Genomic DNA, 14,891 nt, shown 5'->3' on the forward strand with positions numbered 1-14,891 from the left:
CTACACCTATAGATTTTGTAGTAAACAAAATTATTATCAATTTATTTTCATATACTTAACACAAATTTGGATTGTTCTCGAATCAATAATATCGATAATACAAAAAACAAAAAAGAAGCTGTTACTTATTTTGCAAAATTAACAGCAGAAACTCATTCCTCTGAAGGTTAATAAATACTTCTATAGCTGCTTAAAAAGCTATATAAACTATCAAATGAAAAGCCTCATATCAAGCATGGAGTCTATCTTTTCGAGTTGTTGGTCACTGGTGTCCCATAGGTTGGGTCACATACTATAGGCCACGTCAATTGCTCTTGGCAAACAGGAGTAAGGAAGCCTAGTGACAGTGCACTTACCAAAGAGATGCAGAAACACCAACAATGCCCATGAAGAGCTAATTCTTAGATTTCCTCAGTAGACCAGTGAGGCCTTGAGGAGTCAAGCAATGCCATGACAAAGCTCACTAAGCAATGTGAAAGGGAGAACAAAGAGAGAGCAGGGTGGGCTGAGGGGGAGAAAGAGGAAAACCAACCCTCACGCAACACAGTTTCTGAAACCACGACCAAAATGTATTGTATGAAAAAAAAATCTATTTTCAATAAAAGAAAGACAAAAACAAATACTAAAGACTTTTAGGTTTTTTATACTAAAAACATTCAGTCTGTGTGTGTGCTGTGTGCTGTGTGTGTGTGTGTGTGTGTGTGTGTGTGTGTGTGTGTGTGTGCATTGTGTGTGTACATGCCCATAGGGGCCAAAAGAGGCTTTCAGATCCCCCAGGTCGTCATGAGGCAATCCCTTCATCTCCCCTGCTGGGAACTGAGTCAAGTTCTTTGTGAGAATGCAGATGCTCTTCACAGCTGAGTCATCTCTCCAGGCCCCACTTTAGTTTTTAGTAAATAAATCTGTTATTCATATGTTTCCATTAAAATTAAGACTGTCAGACCACTGAGATAGCTCAGCAAGTAAAAGTGCCTGCATGGCAAGCATAAGCCAGATGATCTCAGTTTAATTCCCAAATTTATAAGGTGGTAGAAAAATAAAAAAAAAACAAAAACAAATCCATACATGCATTCCATGAAATACCAATGCACACACATGCTCACACATACAAACATGCACACACACATACACACTATGCATACAATAATAATAGAAAGTTTAGAATTAAAAATATATATATTAGCTGGGTTTGGTGGCACATGCCCATAATTCCTGCACTCTGGGAGGCAGAGGTAGGCACATCTCTGTGATTTTGAGGTCAGCCTGGTCTACAAAGCAAGTTCAGGACATCCAAGGCTACGCAGAGAAACCCTGAAAAATAAACACACACACACACACACACACACACACACACACACATATATATATATTTATTTATCTTTATATATACTTATAATATAAAAAAGAAGGAATATATTGCTTTAAATATATTTATAAATATAAAATATTTATATTAATATAAATATTAATTTATATTTATAAAATTATAAAATATTTATAAATATTTAATTATGAACACGCATATACAAATTTATATATTTATAAACATATTTATATAAATATATTTATAAATATACATATATAAATAAATATATATTCTATGTAATGTGTGTATATATATATTTCTTTCTCAGGAAGAACCTGACTCAGTTCCCAGCACCAACAATGTCTGCCTCATGACGCCTGCATTCCAGCTCTGGGGGACTGACATTCTCTTTTGGCTGCTGTGGGCATGTGCAAACACACACACAGACTAGACACATTTTTTATTAAAAAACTAATATTCCTGAGTCAGGGCGGGAGTAATGGGGAGACATGTACACAGGTCAGAATAACTCACATTAGAACAAGAGAAGGAAACAGGGCTGCAGTGACAAAGAAGAGCCACTGGACTAAAACGCTTTCCTTTGATTTTATTTATACTGATACATGTTGACAATAAGAAAATAATAAAATTAGAAAGGAAAACAGCCAGTGTAGCATAATTTTTCTTTAACTGGGTTAAAAGCATTTTATTTTTCACCTTGAATATCTATGATATAACATACCTTTATTTATATGTATGCTTATCAACACCCCTGGCTTATAGTGCTAATGCTCATCATAAGACAGCAGGATTCTAACACCCATATGAACTACATGGTATTTTGTTTGGTACCTTCATTGTTGCCACTTTGATCCTGCCAGGGCACAGAGTCCAGTGAAGGGACCTCACTTGCTTTTGTGCACCTCCAAGAAGTTTGCTCAGCATATGCCTCAGCTGCCCAGCCACACATGTCAAAGTCAAATCCACAGCTCTGATACACTAGAGAAAAGAGCAAAAGGCATTGGTAGATTATTACAGTATCCTAGAGTGAGTGCTTAACCACAACTGGCTATTATAATAAACTAACAGAGTTTCTGTAAAAATACAAGGGCACATTGTTATCTTGAACTTTTAATTCAGTACAGACTTTAACCCAGGCAGCTGTATCTCACCTTCTACAACTGGGATGTGATGCTTTCATCTACAAAGTTCACGCTGGAGATCTACATAACTGCATTACAAAAATATATCACATACTGTTTTAAGTAATTTTGTGTTTTGGCTCAATTCATAGCTATCAAGGGATACAAGCAACCTACAGGCCAAACACAGCTGCAAGCACAACTAAGTCATTCTATTTTGCAAAAGTTTTTCATTTGATAAAAATTTGGTTCTTCTCTAATAAGAACTATTGGCTTAAAAATGAGATTTCTAGTTTTTCTTGCATCATAGCTGTAGAATAAATTGCAAAGTTTCATAATGCTTCTCCTTAGCTGCTCTATGGAATTATAGTCATTAATTTATTTGCCATATATCATGAAAGTTAAATTTTAAAAACCAAATATTGTATGTGATTATAAGACAATTTTTAAATGGTATGATTTTATATAACATCATGCTGAGTAGATGTGTTTAATCTTGCCACTGTTTTATTCAGCCATAAACTTTGACACCCAGCTAAAACTCAGATATTAAAGCCAACAACAGTTGACATGTACATGCTCCTGTAGCTGGTCTCTGGGTTTCCATACCAACAGGATTGGGTATCTCAATTTGACACTTACGTCTCAAGCCTTCATTTGCCGAATCAACTCTGCAAGTTTCCGTATCTGAACAGCGTAAGTCCTGCTTGGTTTTTGCCACTTCTTGACATGGTAAAATCTCATCTGTTGAATTTACAGAATGGTCATAAGTGAGATGTAGAGGCCTTGGAAATACTCACATCTCCCTCAGAATGTTTCCATTTAATAAATATATCCTAAATACCTGTGTAGTAAAATTACAAATTCATGATCAGAAAAAAAGAGATGAAAGGAGACAAAGACAAAGAGACAGGGACAGAAAGAATAAAGCAACATGCCACTGGTTCTATAGTAGATAGTGGTTGTGTCAGTCAAGTCCCAAACCAAGCTATCCATGTTTTTACAGAAGCAATCTACACTAACACTCAAATGAAGAGCATAGGACTATAACTTGTTCAGGGAACTAATATGGTAGATGGCATCCTCTTCCACTGGAAACAAGGTTACTCTTGAACTACCTTGTCTGAAGCCCTTTCACATTTTAGCTAGTTTGGTGGTAGAGATTAGACTTGGCAGTAGCCTTGATGTCCTCCTTGCTCCTACTGCTACTTGCAGAAAATTCCTGCTCTTGGGATTTGGAAATACTGAATTTGGTTCTTTTGACATTGGTGTCTCTCAGGTTGCAGATGGTACAGGAACTCTTTGGTCTTTGAAAATTGGGGCTTTGGACATTTCAACATTTGCTTTCATTTATTTCTCAGTTTGATGATTTCCTCTTTTATTCATTCCTGAAGAAGAACTTTGATGAAACAGGGAACTCCATTGAACCTTCAACTTACTTCTGTAAGTGCTGCCAATTCTCACAGGCTCCAACTCTGCTGATACTGAATTCTCCTTCTTATAATTTCAAGTGGCCCACTCTGCAATGATTACCTAACAAGTATAGCTCATTCCTTTTGGTAACTCAACTCTAACAAGGCAAAGAATAGGGTGCATATATGATGGTAATACCATGTAATCATACCACCTACAGGTCCTGGAGCCATCTTAGTTTATCTGAGAACATTCCACAGTGTTTGCTCAAAGACATCTTCAGCATACCAGCACCTGTCATCCTATGGGCCTACAGTGTCTTCAGTTCCTTTTGTACTCTGTCAGAATTCATTTCTTTTCTTCCAGTTGATAAGATGCCATTCCCTTTATCATCTCATGCACTTCTTATACTCTCAAAACAAAACAAAACAAAATAAAACAAACAAACAAAAAAACCCTAAATATAACTCTCTTTCTGGTCTGGCCTGTATTTATACAGCAAACTGGCATAAAGTCATGCAGACTAAAATAAGTTCATATTGTGACTACCCAGATCATTAAAAGATTACACCCCAATTTTCTTCTCCTCAATTTTAGATAACTGTTTGTGTCTTTCTCATTCTTTCCCACCCCATTATCATTTTCAGTTAATCATCTTGCTTCACACTTCACTGGGAAAATGAGAGAAACTGGAAGAGACCTACTCAAGCCCCACACCCTCCAGTTAGTGCTTCAGTGGGTTCTCCATGCTCCTCTCGATGCCTTGTCATTGTGCAGAAATTTCATATTCTGTGTATTTAATTACTTACTCCAGTAAGTCCACCCTAGCTCCTCTACAGCCACATAGTCTGTTTCCCTGTGGGATCATTCTCTGTGTTTCTCAAACAGCACCATTTCGTCCATGTTCAAAAGACTCAAGGCCTCAGCTTGCTTCTGTAAGCGCTGCAGATTCCTGTGAGGTCCAACTCTTCCTTATGCTTACTCTTGATCTTGTCCTAGTAAGATTTTTTTCTTAACGTAAAATTCTTATTATATAAAATCTACTGTTTAAGCCATTCAAAACTGTTTACTTCAGTGCTGTGTTTTGCACTGTTTATACAATTAAAAAACACTATGTACCTACAAAATATTTCATGACTTAAAAAAAAAATTCATACCTGTTACTGGCAAGATCCCATTCTCTCCACTGTCTCAGATACTACCTTCCTTAACTGTGGATTTACCCAATCTGTACTTCTCATCTCAGCGAAATAGTGTGGCACTTGGTCTCCTAGATCTAACTTCTTTTTGCCTAGCATGTATTCATACTGCCTCCATGCTATAGCAAGTGGTGTATTTTATAACATTTTATTCCCACCCTTCCTAGGTTCAGGGGAAACTGCAGCTATAAAGGCTGACCTCCAAAGCACTGTGCCTGTTCACTTTTCAATCCTCAATATACTATTCCATAACGCTGGATGTTATGGAGTAACATTGCTCCCTGTTTGTGACTTCTGCAACTTTCCTGGCCTATGGAGTGGAAAGACAGAGACTGGTATGCTCTCTAAGCTCAGCACACAGCTTTCTCTTATACGGCCAGATGTTCACACTGACCTGCAGTCAAAGCTCTATTTCAGACCTACATGAACTTCAACTGAGACATCCTCCAGCAATCTTGGTTCCTTTCCTTGGATGACTAAAAACTACCTCAAAAAAATGGGCCATAATCTAATTTTTTTTCCCTCTGCCCAGACTTTTGCCTTTTTAATCATAACTAATAAGAAAACTGTCCTTGTGCTTCACAGCATGGAATTTGTAATCTCTCTTTTCTTTTTCCTCTTCTTTCCCTTCCTCTACCCTCCTCTCTTTATTAACTCTACACCCTCTTCTCTTCCCTTCTCCTCCTCTCTCTTAGCAGTTACTCTGTCAAAAAATATCTCCTTTTTCTTTAAAATACATACATGACTCCATTATGGAGTTCTGGCTCCGAGGAAAGCCATCTGATTTTGTATTTCAGTAACAGATTCATTTGACTCGTAATATTACATAACCCATGCTCATCTTATCTCTATCATCCTGCCAACTTCTAGGAGTAGAGCGTGTACCTCCAGAATTTGCTATACTAATAGAGGCAAAAATGACCTTGAATTCCCAACCTTCCTGGTTTTGCATTTTCCCTAAAGAAAGAGGGAAATATTTTCAAAGGATTCCCTTCTACGAAGGAGACAGAAAAGCCATTGCCATGATCTCTAGTAAACCACGCTTACTCCTGCAGGCTCTTGAGTTAACATAGTTTCATGTCTTGTTCTCTGGACCCTTTGGCCTTTCTGCTCAATTACTATCTATGCCTTTAACATCAACATGCTGAGTATGCTATTTAAAACTTTAACCTTTCATCCTCGCCTCTGGTGCTTTGTCTCAGTCCTGTGTTATCTTGCTCACAACCTGACACAAAATACATTTTTTATCTATTTGCTTATTGTCTTTTTATACCTAAAAATATGTTTCATGAATGTAATGAGTATTAATTATCCTTTTGGTATTGTTTCAATGCCTAGATATATATCTTGACAGAGTACAGATGTTAAATACACATTTATTTCTTTAACAAATAAGTAAATGACCAAAGAAACCAGACTGAAAGTTTTTTAGGGTCTCTGGAAGTTATTTTATATTTTATTTGTGATAAAAGTGGATCAATTTGTAATAGCAGTGATTTACCAATACCTACATAATCTGTTTTTCATTATGAGACTTTGAAAATGATGAATATGCAAATTGTCTTGAAAATAAGATATGCTGGAAATAAAACTGCACATGCAATTTCGAAAATGATGACAATAAATGAAGCTAGGATTCAACAATAACAATTTTCATGAAACAATTAAAATGTTAATTTTGTGAATTCATATCCGTGCTACAAATCTTCCCTTTAGAGGTCCTATTATTGGACATAATTCAATGAAATGTTTTATATTATCTCTGATTTACCACTATTTGTACAAGATTTTAAAAGTACTATTAGCAAAACTAGCAAAATATTAAAGTGTAAATTACATTCAATTGGGATATATTTTGTATGGATAGGTATTAAAATTTTCTCTCTTTTTAAAATTTTAACAACTTTTAGCTCCCTGCCCCAACCAAATTTATAAGCCCAAATACAAGTTTATGTTTGGATGTGGTTTCTTAGATTGTCAAGCAATAAATCTCCAGAAAACTGATATTATTTAATGTATTCAATACAGTGGCTTATTATATTCACTGTTTTCTCTTCCTCTTCCTCTCCCTTCCTCTTCCTTTCCACCTTTCTCACTCACTTCCTCTTTTACATTGTACTGCCACCTCAATTTACAGAAATACCTCACAGAGGTAGTTAAAATCTCTCATCTTCACTAGAAGGGAGGTTTGTCAACCATTCTAAACTAATGAAGTCACATGTCTAAGAAGAGTCATCCTTCAGAGCTTATCTTACATAAACAGATTGTATGCAATTGGCCAGTAATTTTTATTCATTAGATAATGAATTCCAAGTCCCAAGGCTGTAGCAGTGAAAGTTACAGTTGACATCCAATTTTGACCCTAGAGGTCTTAGTCAGTTAGTGTCACTTCTCTTTCATTAATAATGGATTTAGATTAATAATTATTGGTTCTTAAAAGGTTACTGGAAAGCTAACATTTTAAAAAGGTAAGTAGGATTTTAGCTGCTTAACTGGATAGTATTTATGCATCATGAAGATTCTAATTAAGCAATGATTTGTACAATGCTGTCATTTTACAAATACACTGAAGCAAAGTCTTGAAAACTCAATCAAAAATATTCACAGAATTTCACAATATTCTCATTATGAGCCACAGCATGCAATCATTATAAAAATTATAATCATCAATTTATTCAAGAATCAATCAGTGTTATTCAAGAATCATTGATTAAACACATTTTATTTCAACATAGTCACAAGCCATGATTTCTGTTTTGTGGTTGGTACTTAGGGAGAGTCCAAACTGATATTTCTTTGAATAGCTATACCTTGAGCTTTGTGCCTTGAGAAGGGCAATAGCTCTGTAGAATGGTAATCTTGGAAGTGCTGTAAATGTCTGAAATAATTCTCTAATACAAAAAAATCTTAATTTTATTGCTTCAGTTAAGATTAAGAAATAATAAAAATAACATAATGTATTGCTATAAAGATGTTATTCTACAGTAAAAATGGACATCTCATACTAAAAAAATAGGGCTATTTTCCTTGGAACATATAATTACTAAGGTATGCATAAACTGCACCATCTGTATTTTTCAGATTTAAAAAACTACCCTTGCTTTATAACTTTTTATTTTTTGTTATTGTTTTGTTTTGGAGACAGGATTTTTCTGTGTAGCCTTAGGTATCCTGGACTCATTTTGTGGATCTAGCTGTCCTTGAACTCACAGAATCTGCCTATATAAATTTATTTTTAACTTACTTCTAATCAACTCTGCATTTATTTCTTCTTGATACCCTTGGTCAGTGTTCTGTAGATTTCTAAGCACAGATACAACTCATATTTGTTACTTTATATTTATGATTTATTTTCACTGTACTACACATGGAACCATTTTTCTGATGGTGATTTCCAGTGGCTCGTTTTTTTACATGAAGTTATCTGATTCTTTTTCTGACCTGGACAATGTTTCCTGTTTCCAGTTATAAAGGAAAGTATCATCCTTTTGTCAATAGGTTTAATGTCAGCTGTAGGACTGGAGAATATAATCATGTTAAATAAATTTATAGTTTCTCACATTTTTTTGAATTTTGTCAAACAATATTTCTGCATCTACAAAGACCATCATGGTCATTTCTTCTTTAGTGGGTTTACATAGTGTCACAAACTGATTGCTTTACAAACATTGAACCAACCTTGCATTTCTTGAATCACTTCATAATATCCTTTATTTTGATTGAGTCTATACAGAAACCACGTGTTTGGAAGAACACTGACCATAAAAGGGGGATAATATGCTATTTTATAGATTTCGTCTGGATTTGTGTTGGGCAAATGTAGTCCTTTTAGAATGAAGCAGAAAGTATTCACTTCTAATTTCTATACTGAAAAGAACTAATTGCTTTTATTTTTTTATAAATATACAACACATTTTGCAAGTGAAATAATGTTGTATTAGGATTTTATTTCCAGAAAACATTTATTGTAAATCTTACTAACCATAAAATTCTTCAGATTATCATGTCTTTATTAGTGAATTTTTGTAGTGTGTCCTTGAGAAAATGTATCACAAATGAACTGGTGCATACAGTTATAGTATGACTAGTTTTATAGCCATAACATTAACATTTTTTGTTGGCCTCCATATTTCACTCACGTTATTGGTAATCTCTGTCTTCTGATGTTTCCTTTTTTTTTTAATTTTGGCTAACCTAACAAAATCTATTCGTTTTATTTATCTTTTATAACAAATATCTTTTGTTTCTGTAGTTTTTTTCTTTTATTTCTCAATCCCAATCATTGTCAATGTCATCATTTACTTCTCCTATATACGATATTTTAGGTTCTCTCTGCATTTGAGAGGCAGATAACGGAGAGAGAAGAGAGAAAGAGTGAGAGAATGTGTTTTCCTATTAAAAACCAGTGGTTTGGTTTTTTCTTTTTTGTTTTTTTATAGTCTATAGATTTAATCTTCTTTTTTTTCTTAGTTATAGTTTATTAACTTTGTATCCCAACTGTAGCCTCCTCCCTCATTCCCTCCCAACCCCACCCTCCCTCCCTCATCTTCTCCCTACCCCTTTCCAAGTCCACTGATAGGGGAAGACCTCCTCCCCTTTCATCTGACCCTAGCTTATCAGATATCTTCAGGCCTTGCTGCAAAGTTCTCCTCTGTGGCCTAGGAAGGCTGCTCCTCCCTCTGGTGGGGGTGGCAGAGATCAAAGAACCATGTTATCAGATCAAGCTGTAGTGTTTTAGATAAGAATAGCCTCCACAGGTTCATAACACTTAGTTACCAGGGTTAGTGGAGTTAGAAGGATTAGGAGATGTGGTCTTCTTGGAGGAACGACACTGAGAGTGGGATTTGAAGCTTCAGAAATCCATGCCAAATCCAGTCTTGCTGTCTGGTCTGTGGATGCAACTCTCAGCTACATTACAGCACCATGCCTGTCATGTCTGCCGAAATGCTCCCACCATGATGAAATGGACTAAGCCTTTGAAATTAAAGCAAGCCCCCAGTTAAATGTTTTCTTTTAGAAAAGTGCCTTGATCATGGTGTCTTTTTGTAACAATAGAACAGTGTCTAAGACAAAGGCCCACATGTGTCTCCCTTTAACCTGATTACCTCCTGGAGAACCAGTCTTCTGATGGAGGTTAGGGCTGACTGAGTTGAAGACTCAAATTGGCCCTTAGCAGTAAAGTTTTAGCCCCTTAGTTTTCCCCCCGTTTGAGGATGTGCTTGCTTTCTATTTTGCCCCTGCAATACAGCTGCACCATCAAACATTAAGAGTTACTGTTTTGTTTGTTTTGCTTAACCATTGCATTGTTTCAAAATATTTTTAATAAATGTCAATGGTTACACACTGGTAGATCATTTTGTTCAAGTATATTATATTTTGTTTTTGATGAATTTCTGTGTATGTGTTCTATTTTTATTTTGGAGACATGCAATGAAGTCTCCAGGTATAAACATATTTTGCTTTTAATTCCAACATTATTTTTTATTCATTTTGAAATATTATCATTGAAGCCATGCATATTGAAGATTGTGGGGTTTTGTTGTAGTCGTTGTTTTGGTAAACTCACCTTTAACCATTAGCAGTACAGTGTTTCTATTCATCATTGTTAGTTTCCATTGTACATTCCAACGCATATTGTGACTTTGATACAGCTACTCCCACTCCATGTTAGAGCTGTGGACTGTGTCTTTGTCCATCCTTTTATTTTAAGACACGGTTTCTGTGCAGCTTTGGCTGTCCTGAAACTTCACTCTTCAGACCAGGCTGGCCTTGTACTCATAAAGATCTGCTTGCCACTGCCTCCTGAGTGTTGGGATTAAATACACGCGCCACAATTGCCCAGCATCTTCGTCTTTTCCTTTTGTGGTTGTTGTTCTGTTTTTGTTTATTGAGCAGTCTTGCTTCAAGGTATCTTTGAACTGTGATCCTCCCGCCTCAGTCTTGGGAAAGCAGTCACAACAGAACTATCCTACCATGTCCAGCTTTTACTTTTCTTGCTTTTGATTAATATATGTAATTACATATAAAATGACATTTCACAGAATAAAATTGGTTTACCTTTTTATCCAAATTGACAATCTCTGAGCTCTAATAATAATGCTGAGTGATTATGATGAAGTTGGCAATTTTATTATCTTTTTGTTTGTCTCCTCTACATTCATTGCCTTATTCTCACAATAGCATCCCCTATCATATTTTTATCTTCACTATCTATTTCTCTTGGCTTTTGAGTGGATTATTTGAATATTTTGGTACATTCATTTTTCATATCTCTATTGTCTTGCATTCATTGTGGTCAATGAATATGCATACTTTAACATTTTTCTTAGCTTAAGTTAGCACTTCCAGCATAATGCAAAAGTTTTACAGCCCTAGAAATTCAACATAACTCACTTTATGCCACAGTACAGAAGATGTACATACATCTTCATACATTGAATGTACAGGGTTATATAGAAATCCTCCAACAGTAGATAGATAGATAGATAGATAGATAGATAGATAGATGTGTATGTCTAAAATGTAAGTATAATTATCTATCACATATGTTATCCTGTAATTTCTTATGCTTTAAGAGGGAGAAAATTACTCTATATATCTAGATATTTTATAATTGGTTGTTCTTCCTTTATACTTAAAGTTATTAGTTTTGCTCTAGTATTGTTTTTTATTTAATTTTTTAATTTATTCACTTTACATCCCCGTTGTATCCCCTCCCTTGTCTCTTCCTGGTCCCACCCTCCTTCTCTCTTCCCCCCTCAATTACCCCTAGTCCTCAGAAAGGGTCCCCTACCATCTGCCCCAGGCCTCTCAAGTCTCATCAGGACTGCATGCATCCTCTTCCTCTGATTCTATGTTTTTGATTACACCTGTTAAATTGTCATAGCATTTCCTTTTAGAGAGTCTGGTGATGAATACACCAATGGCAGAAACAGGGAATAAAAAAGACAAAATAGATTTTGAAAGAATAGAAAATAGAAATTACTCCTAAACAGGTGTATTTTCAGTTCCTGAAAGAAAACTACTTAACTCACAAACTTGTTCCTACTGATTACCTCTATTACAAGAACCAAAAGTAAATATTCAGGAGAATTTTGTGCTCCCCGGTAATGAAGGTAATCCATATAAAAGTTGACTGAACAATGACATATCCAAAAATATCCTCCTTTCTTCTCTTTCTCTTTCCAGCCCCAAAATTGAGATATATAGAGTTCATCCATAAGTTAAGAAGAAAGCACCAAAAATGCCACCTTATCCTGGACTTTCAAAACAAGGAGAGGAACAAGCTCAGTACTGATGCCTTTATTTTATAAGGTCATTTAACCATACTTAACCTGTTTACACCTGACTAAATGCATGCCTAAGCCTAGCTTGCATCTGAAAGGATTTTCAGTGGAAATGCCCAGAAGACACCCATTTGGCTTTGCCTCCATGAATCTGATGCTCCCACCCAATCCTATCCCCTGGACTTCAGAAAACTAAATCATCACCAATTCTTTTTTATTGGGATTCTGCTCCTTGTCCAAGAATCAGGGAACAAGCAGGACTCATCTTTTGTAAATGCCAGATCTGTTTCAAAGCTTGTCCTGATAACCGAATTTAAAATGCAAGTCCCATCTTCAATGATGGTTATCTGGAGGGAAGCCCAGGTGCACTCACTCCCACATTGGGGTTTGATAATTAAATATGTTCAGTTATGTTATGTTGGCTGCTCAGTCCCACTGGAAAGTTAATGCTTCTTAATTTAAACATCTTTCACATTCCTGCATTTACAGAATGTAGCTGCACCAGTGCTAGTCCTCAGTAATCATATACTAACCTCTTTCCCCGGTATCAACCTACCTTCATGCTATAAGTTTCTTTTCTGCCAAACATTTAACTATGCCTCCTCTCCCTGACTTTTTTACTTCATTTTTACACAAAACACCAAAACCTCTGGGACTTCATCTTCAAATAGTACAACAAGTGTCTTTAGGTTTCATTTTCTTCTTAAGAAGGCCATCTGTTTTTTAGCTTTCCTGAAGGTGACTTCCTTTCTTTTTTAATTTAATTTAATTTTTATTAATTTGAGTTTATTCACTTTGTATCCCAGCTGTAGTTCCCTCTCCCATTCCCTCCCAATCCCATCCTCCCTCCTTCCCTCCCTCTTCTTCTGCTATGCCCCTCCCCCAGTCCAATGATAGGGGAGGTCCTCCTTTCTAACACTCCATGAATTATAAGGTCTTCACTAAGCTTACCATGCTTCTAACTCCCAAATGTTGCCCTTTAAAAATGACTGGTTGCTCTGTGAATAAAATGTATTATTCCATGGCATCTACCTTATCACAACCCTGTCTTTCATGCATGTCTGACATACACATCTATTGAAGACCTCAGTCTTGAGTTCTAATTCTTCTCTAGTCCCAAACCCTACAACCGTGTATAAAATTAACACATAAAAGGCACATATAAAAATAAACAAACAAGCAAAAACCTTACTTTGTGTAAAGGATGACACCTGGTTAGTATCCTTCCTTTCCATAGAATCTCAAGAACATAATGAGTAGAATGCCTATTGTGTGAAAATTTATAGCTGTTGGTGCTTTTCTATCTGACCTCAGGTTTTTCTGCGATGTTCAGTGAGTATTACCTCTCTTTTTCTTTTACTCTATTGTTGTTGCTCTTCTTCTAATTCTTCTTCTTCTTTCAAAAGGTATTTGATGTATTCACTACAAAAATTTACTTTTATGAATATGTATTAAGCCCCTTGTACCTTGACCATTATCCCTAAATAGTGATCACAGATATATATATATATACACACATATGATCAGGAAGGTTGCTTAGGTTTTTACTTCTAACAATGGAGAAAAAGTTCACACCTGAAAAGATAATAGGGTCTTATTACAGGCAACATCCAATGACATTCCTGTGGGAATTTGTAATGTGACTATAGTGTCACTGGCAAAAACCCAACAGGAAGGAAAAAATTCACCTAATAGCTGGTCTTATTGCCTGTTTTTCTTTTGAGGATGATTAACTAGACTGAGCAATAAATATACTGAGTTAAAGATCACTTTAACAGACACAAATTTCTGTGGAAAAAAAGAGAATGCTGAAGTGAACAAAGTCAGAAATAATTGTCTCATATGAAAGACTGAGTGAACACTGGCTGCATTCTCGACTTAAGAATACACTAGGTAATAGAAGGAGAATCTACAAAGGAGATTTGAGTAAATGAACAGTCAGTGGTCGAGCAGCTTACTCTATGATTCTGATAGACTGTATCCTGCTGATCTAATCAATGGCACCCTCTTTTCTTGAAGCATCTTTGAAGTTGATAATCTGATTATTATTTCTAAACCTGGCTGGAGTGAAATCTGTTCCTCTGCATTTTCCATTTCAATGTATCCCCTGGTGGTTTCCTATATGATCTTCAGTGAGCATTGCTAATACAGACCTTTAAAGTGTTTCGGCATTAGGACAGGTACAGATCTTACAGATCTGCAACTTTTGTCATACCAGAAATTACAGTGGTCAGATTTCACAGGCAATACAAATACTCATTAACAAAATCTTCATTTTATCTTAGGAAAACTACCATATCTGCTTGGATCCTGAATTATTAATTACCACAACATCAATATATTTGAACTAATTTCAAACTCCTTTTGACAAGATAACTTCTATGGTTTGGATGTAAGTTGAGTCTCCAATCATTTATGATTTTTTTCAGTTTGATTCTCTGTGTGACAACATTAAGAGATGTGGGGGCCATTAAATGGTGGATCGTAGTCAGGGAGTCATTGAACCAAATGGTATATAACTTTAGAAAGATTTAATGTAATTATT

At 35.7% G+C, this 14,891-nt stretch overlaps 1 protein-coding gene across 1 annotated transcript in view; it reads right to left on the reverse strand.

Annotated features, from left to right (window-relative positions):
- Malrd1 (MAM and LDL receptor class A domain containing 1) overlaps positions 1–14,891 on the reverse strand; it is a 744,773-nt gene that overhangs the window by 640,802 nt on the left and 89,080 nt on the right. The window contains exons 6-7 of the mRNA XM_060372547.1: positions 3,091–3,192; positions 2,159–2,305 (exon numbers count right to left, since the gene is read on the reverse strand). Coding sequence (XP_060228530.1) covers positions 2,159–2,305; positions 3,091–3,192 — 249 coding nt within the window. The remainder of the gene's footprint in view (positions 1–2,158; positions 2,306–3,090; positions 3,193–14,891) is intronic.

Source organism: Meriones unguiculatus, chromosome 19, assembly GCF_030254825.1.
Source record: "Meriones unguiculatus strain TT.TT164.6M chromosome 19, Bangor_MerUng_6.1, whole genome shotgun sequence".
Taxonomy (NCBI): domain Eukaryota; kingdom Metazoa; phylum Chordata; class Mammalia; order Rodentia; family Muridae; genus Meriones; species Meriones unguiculatus.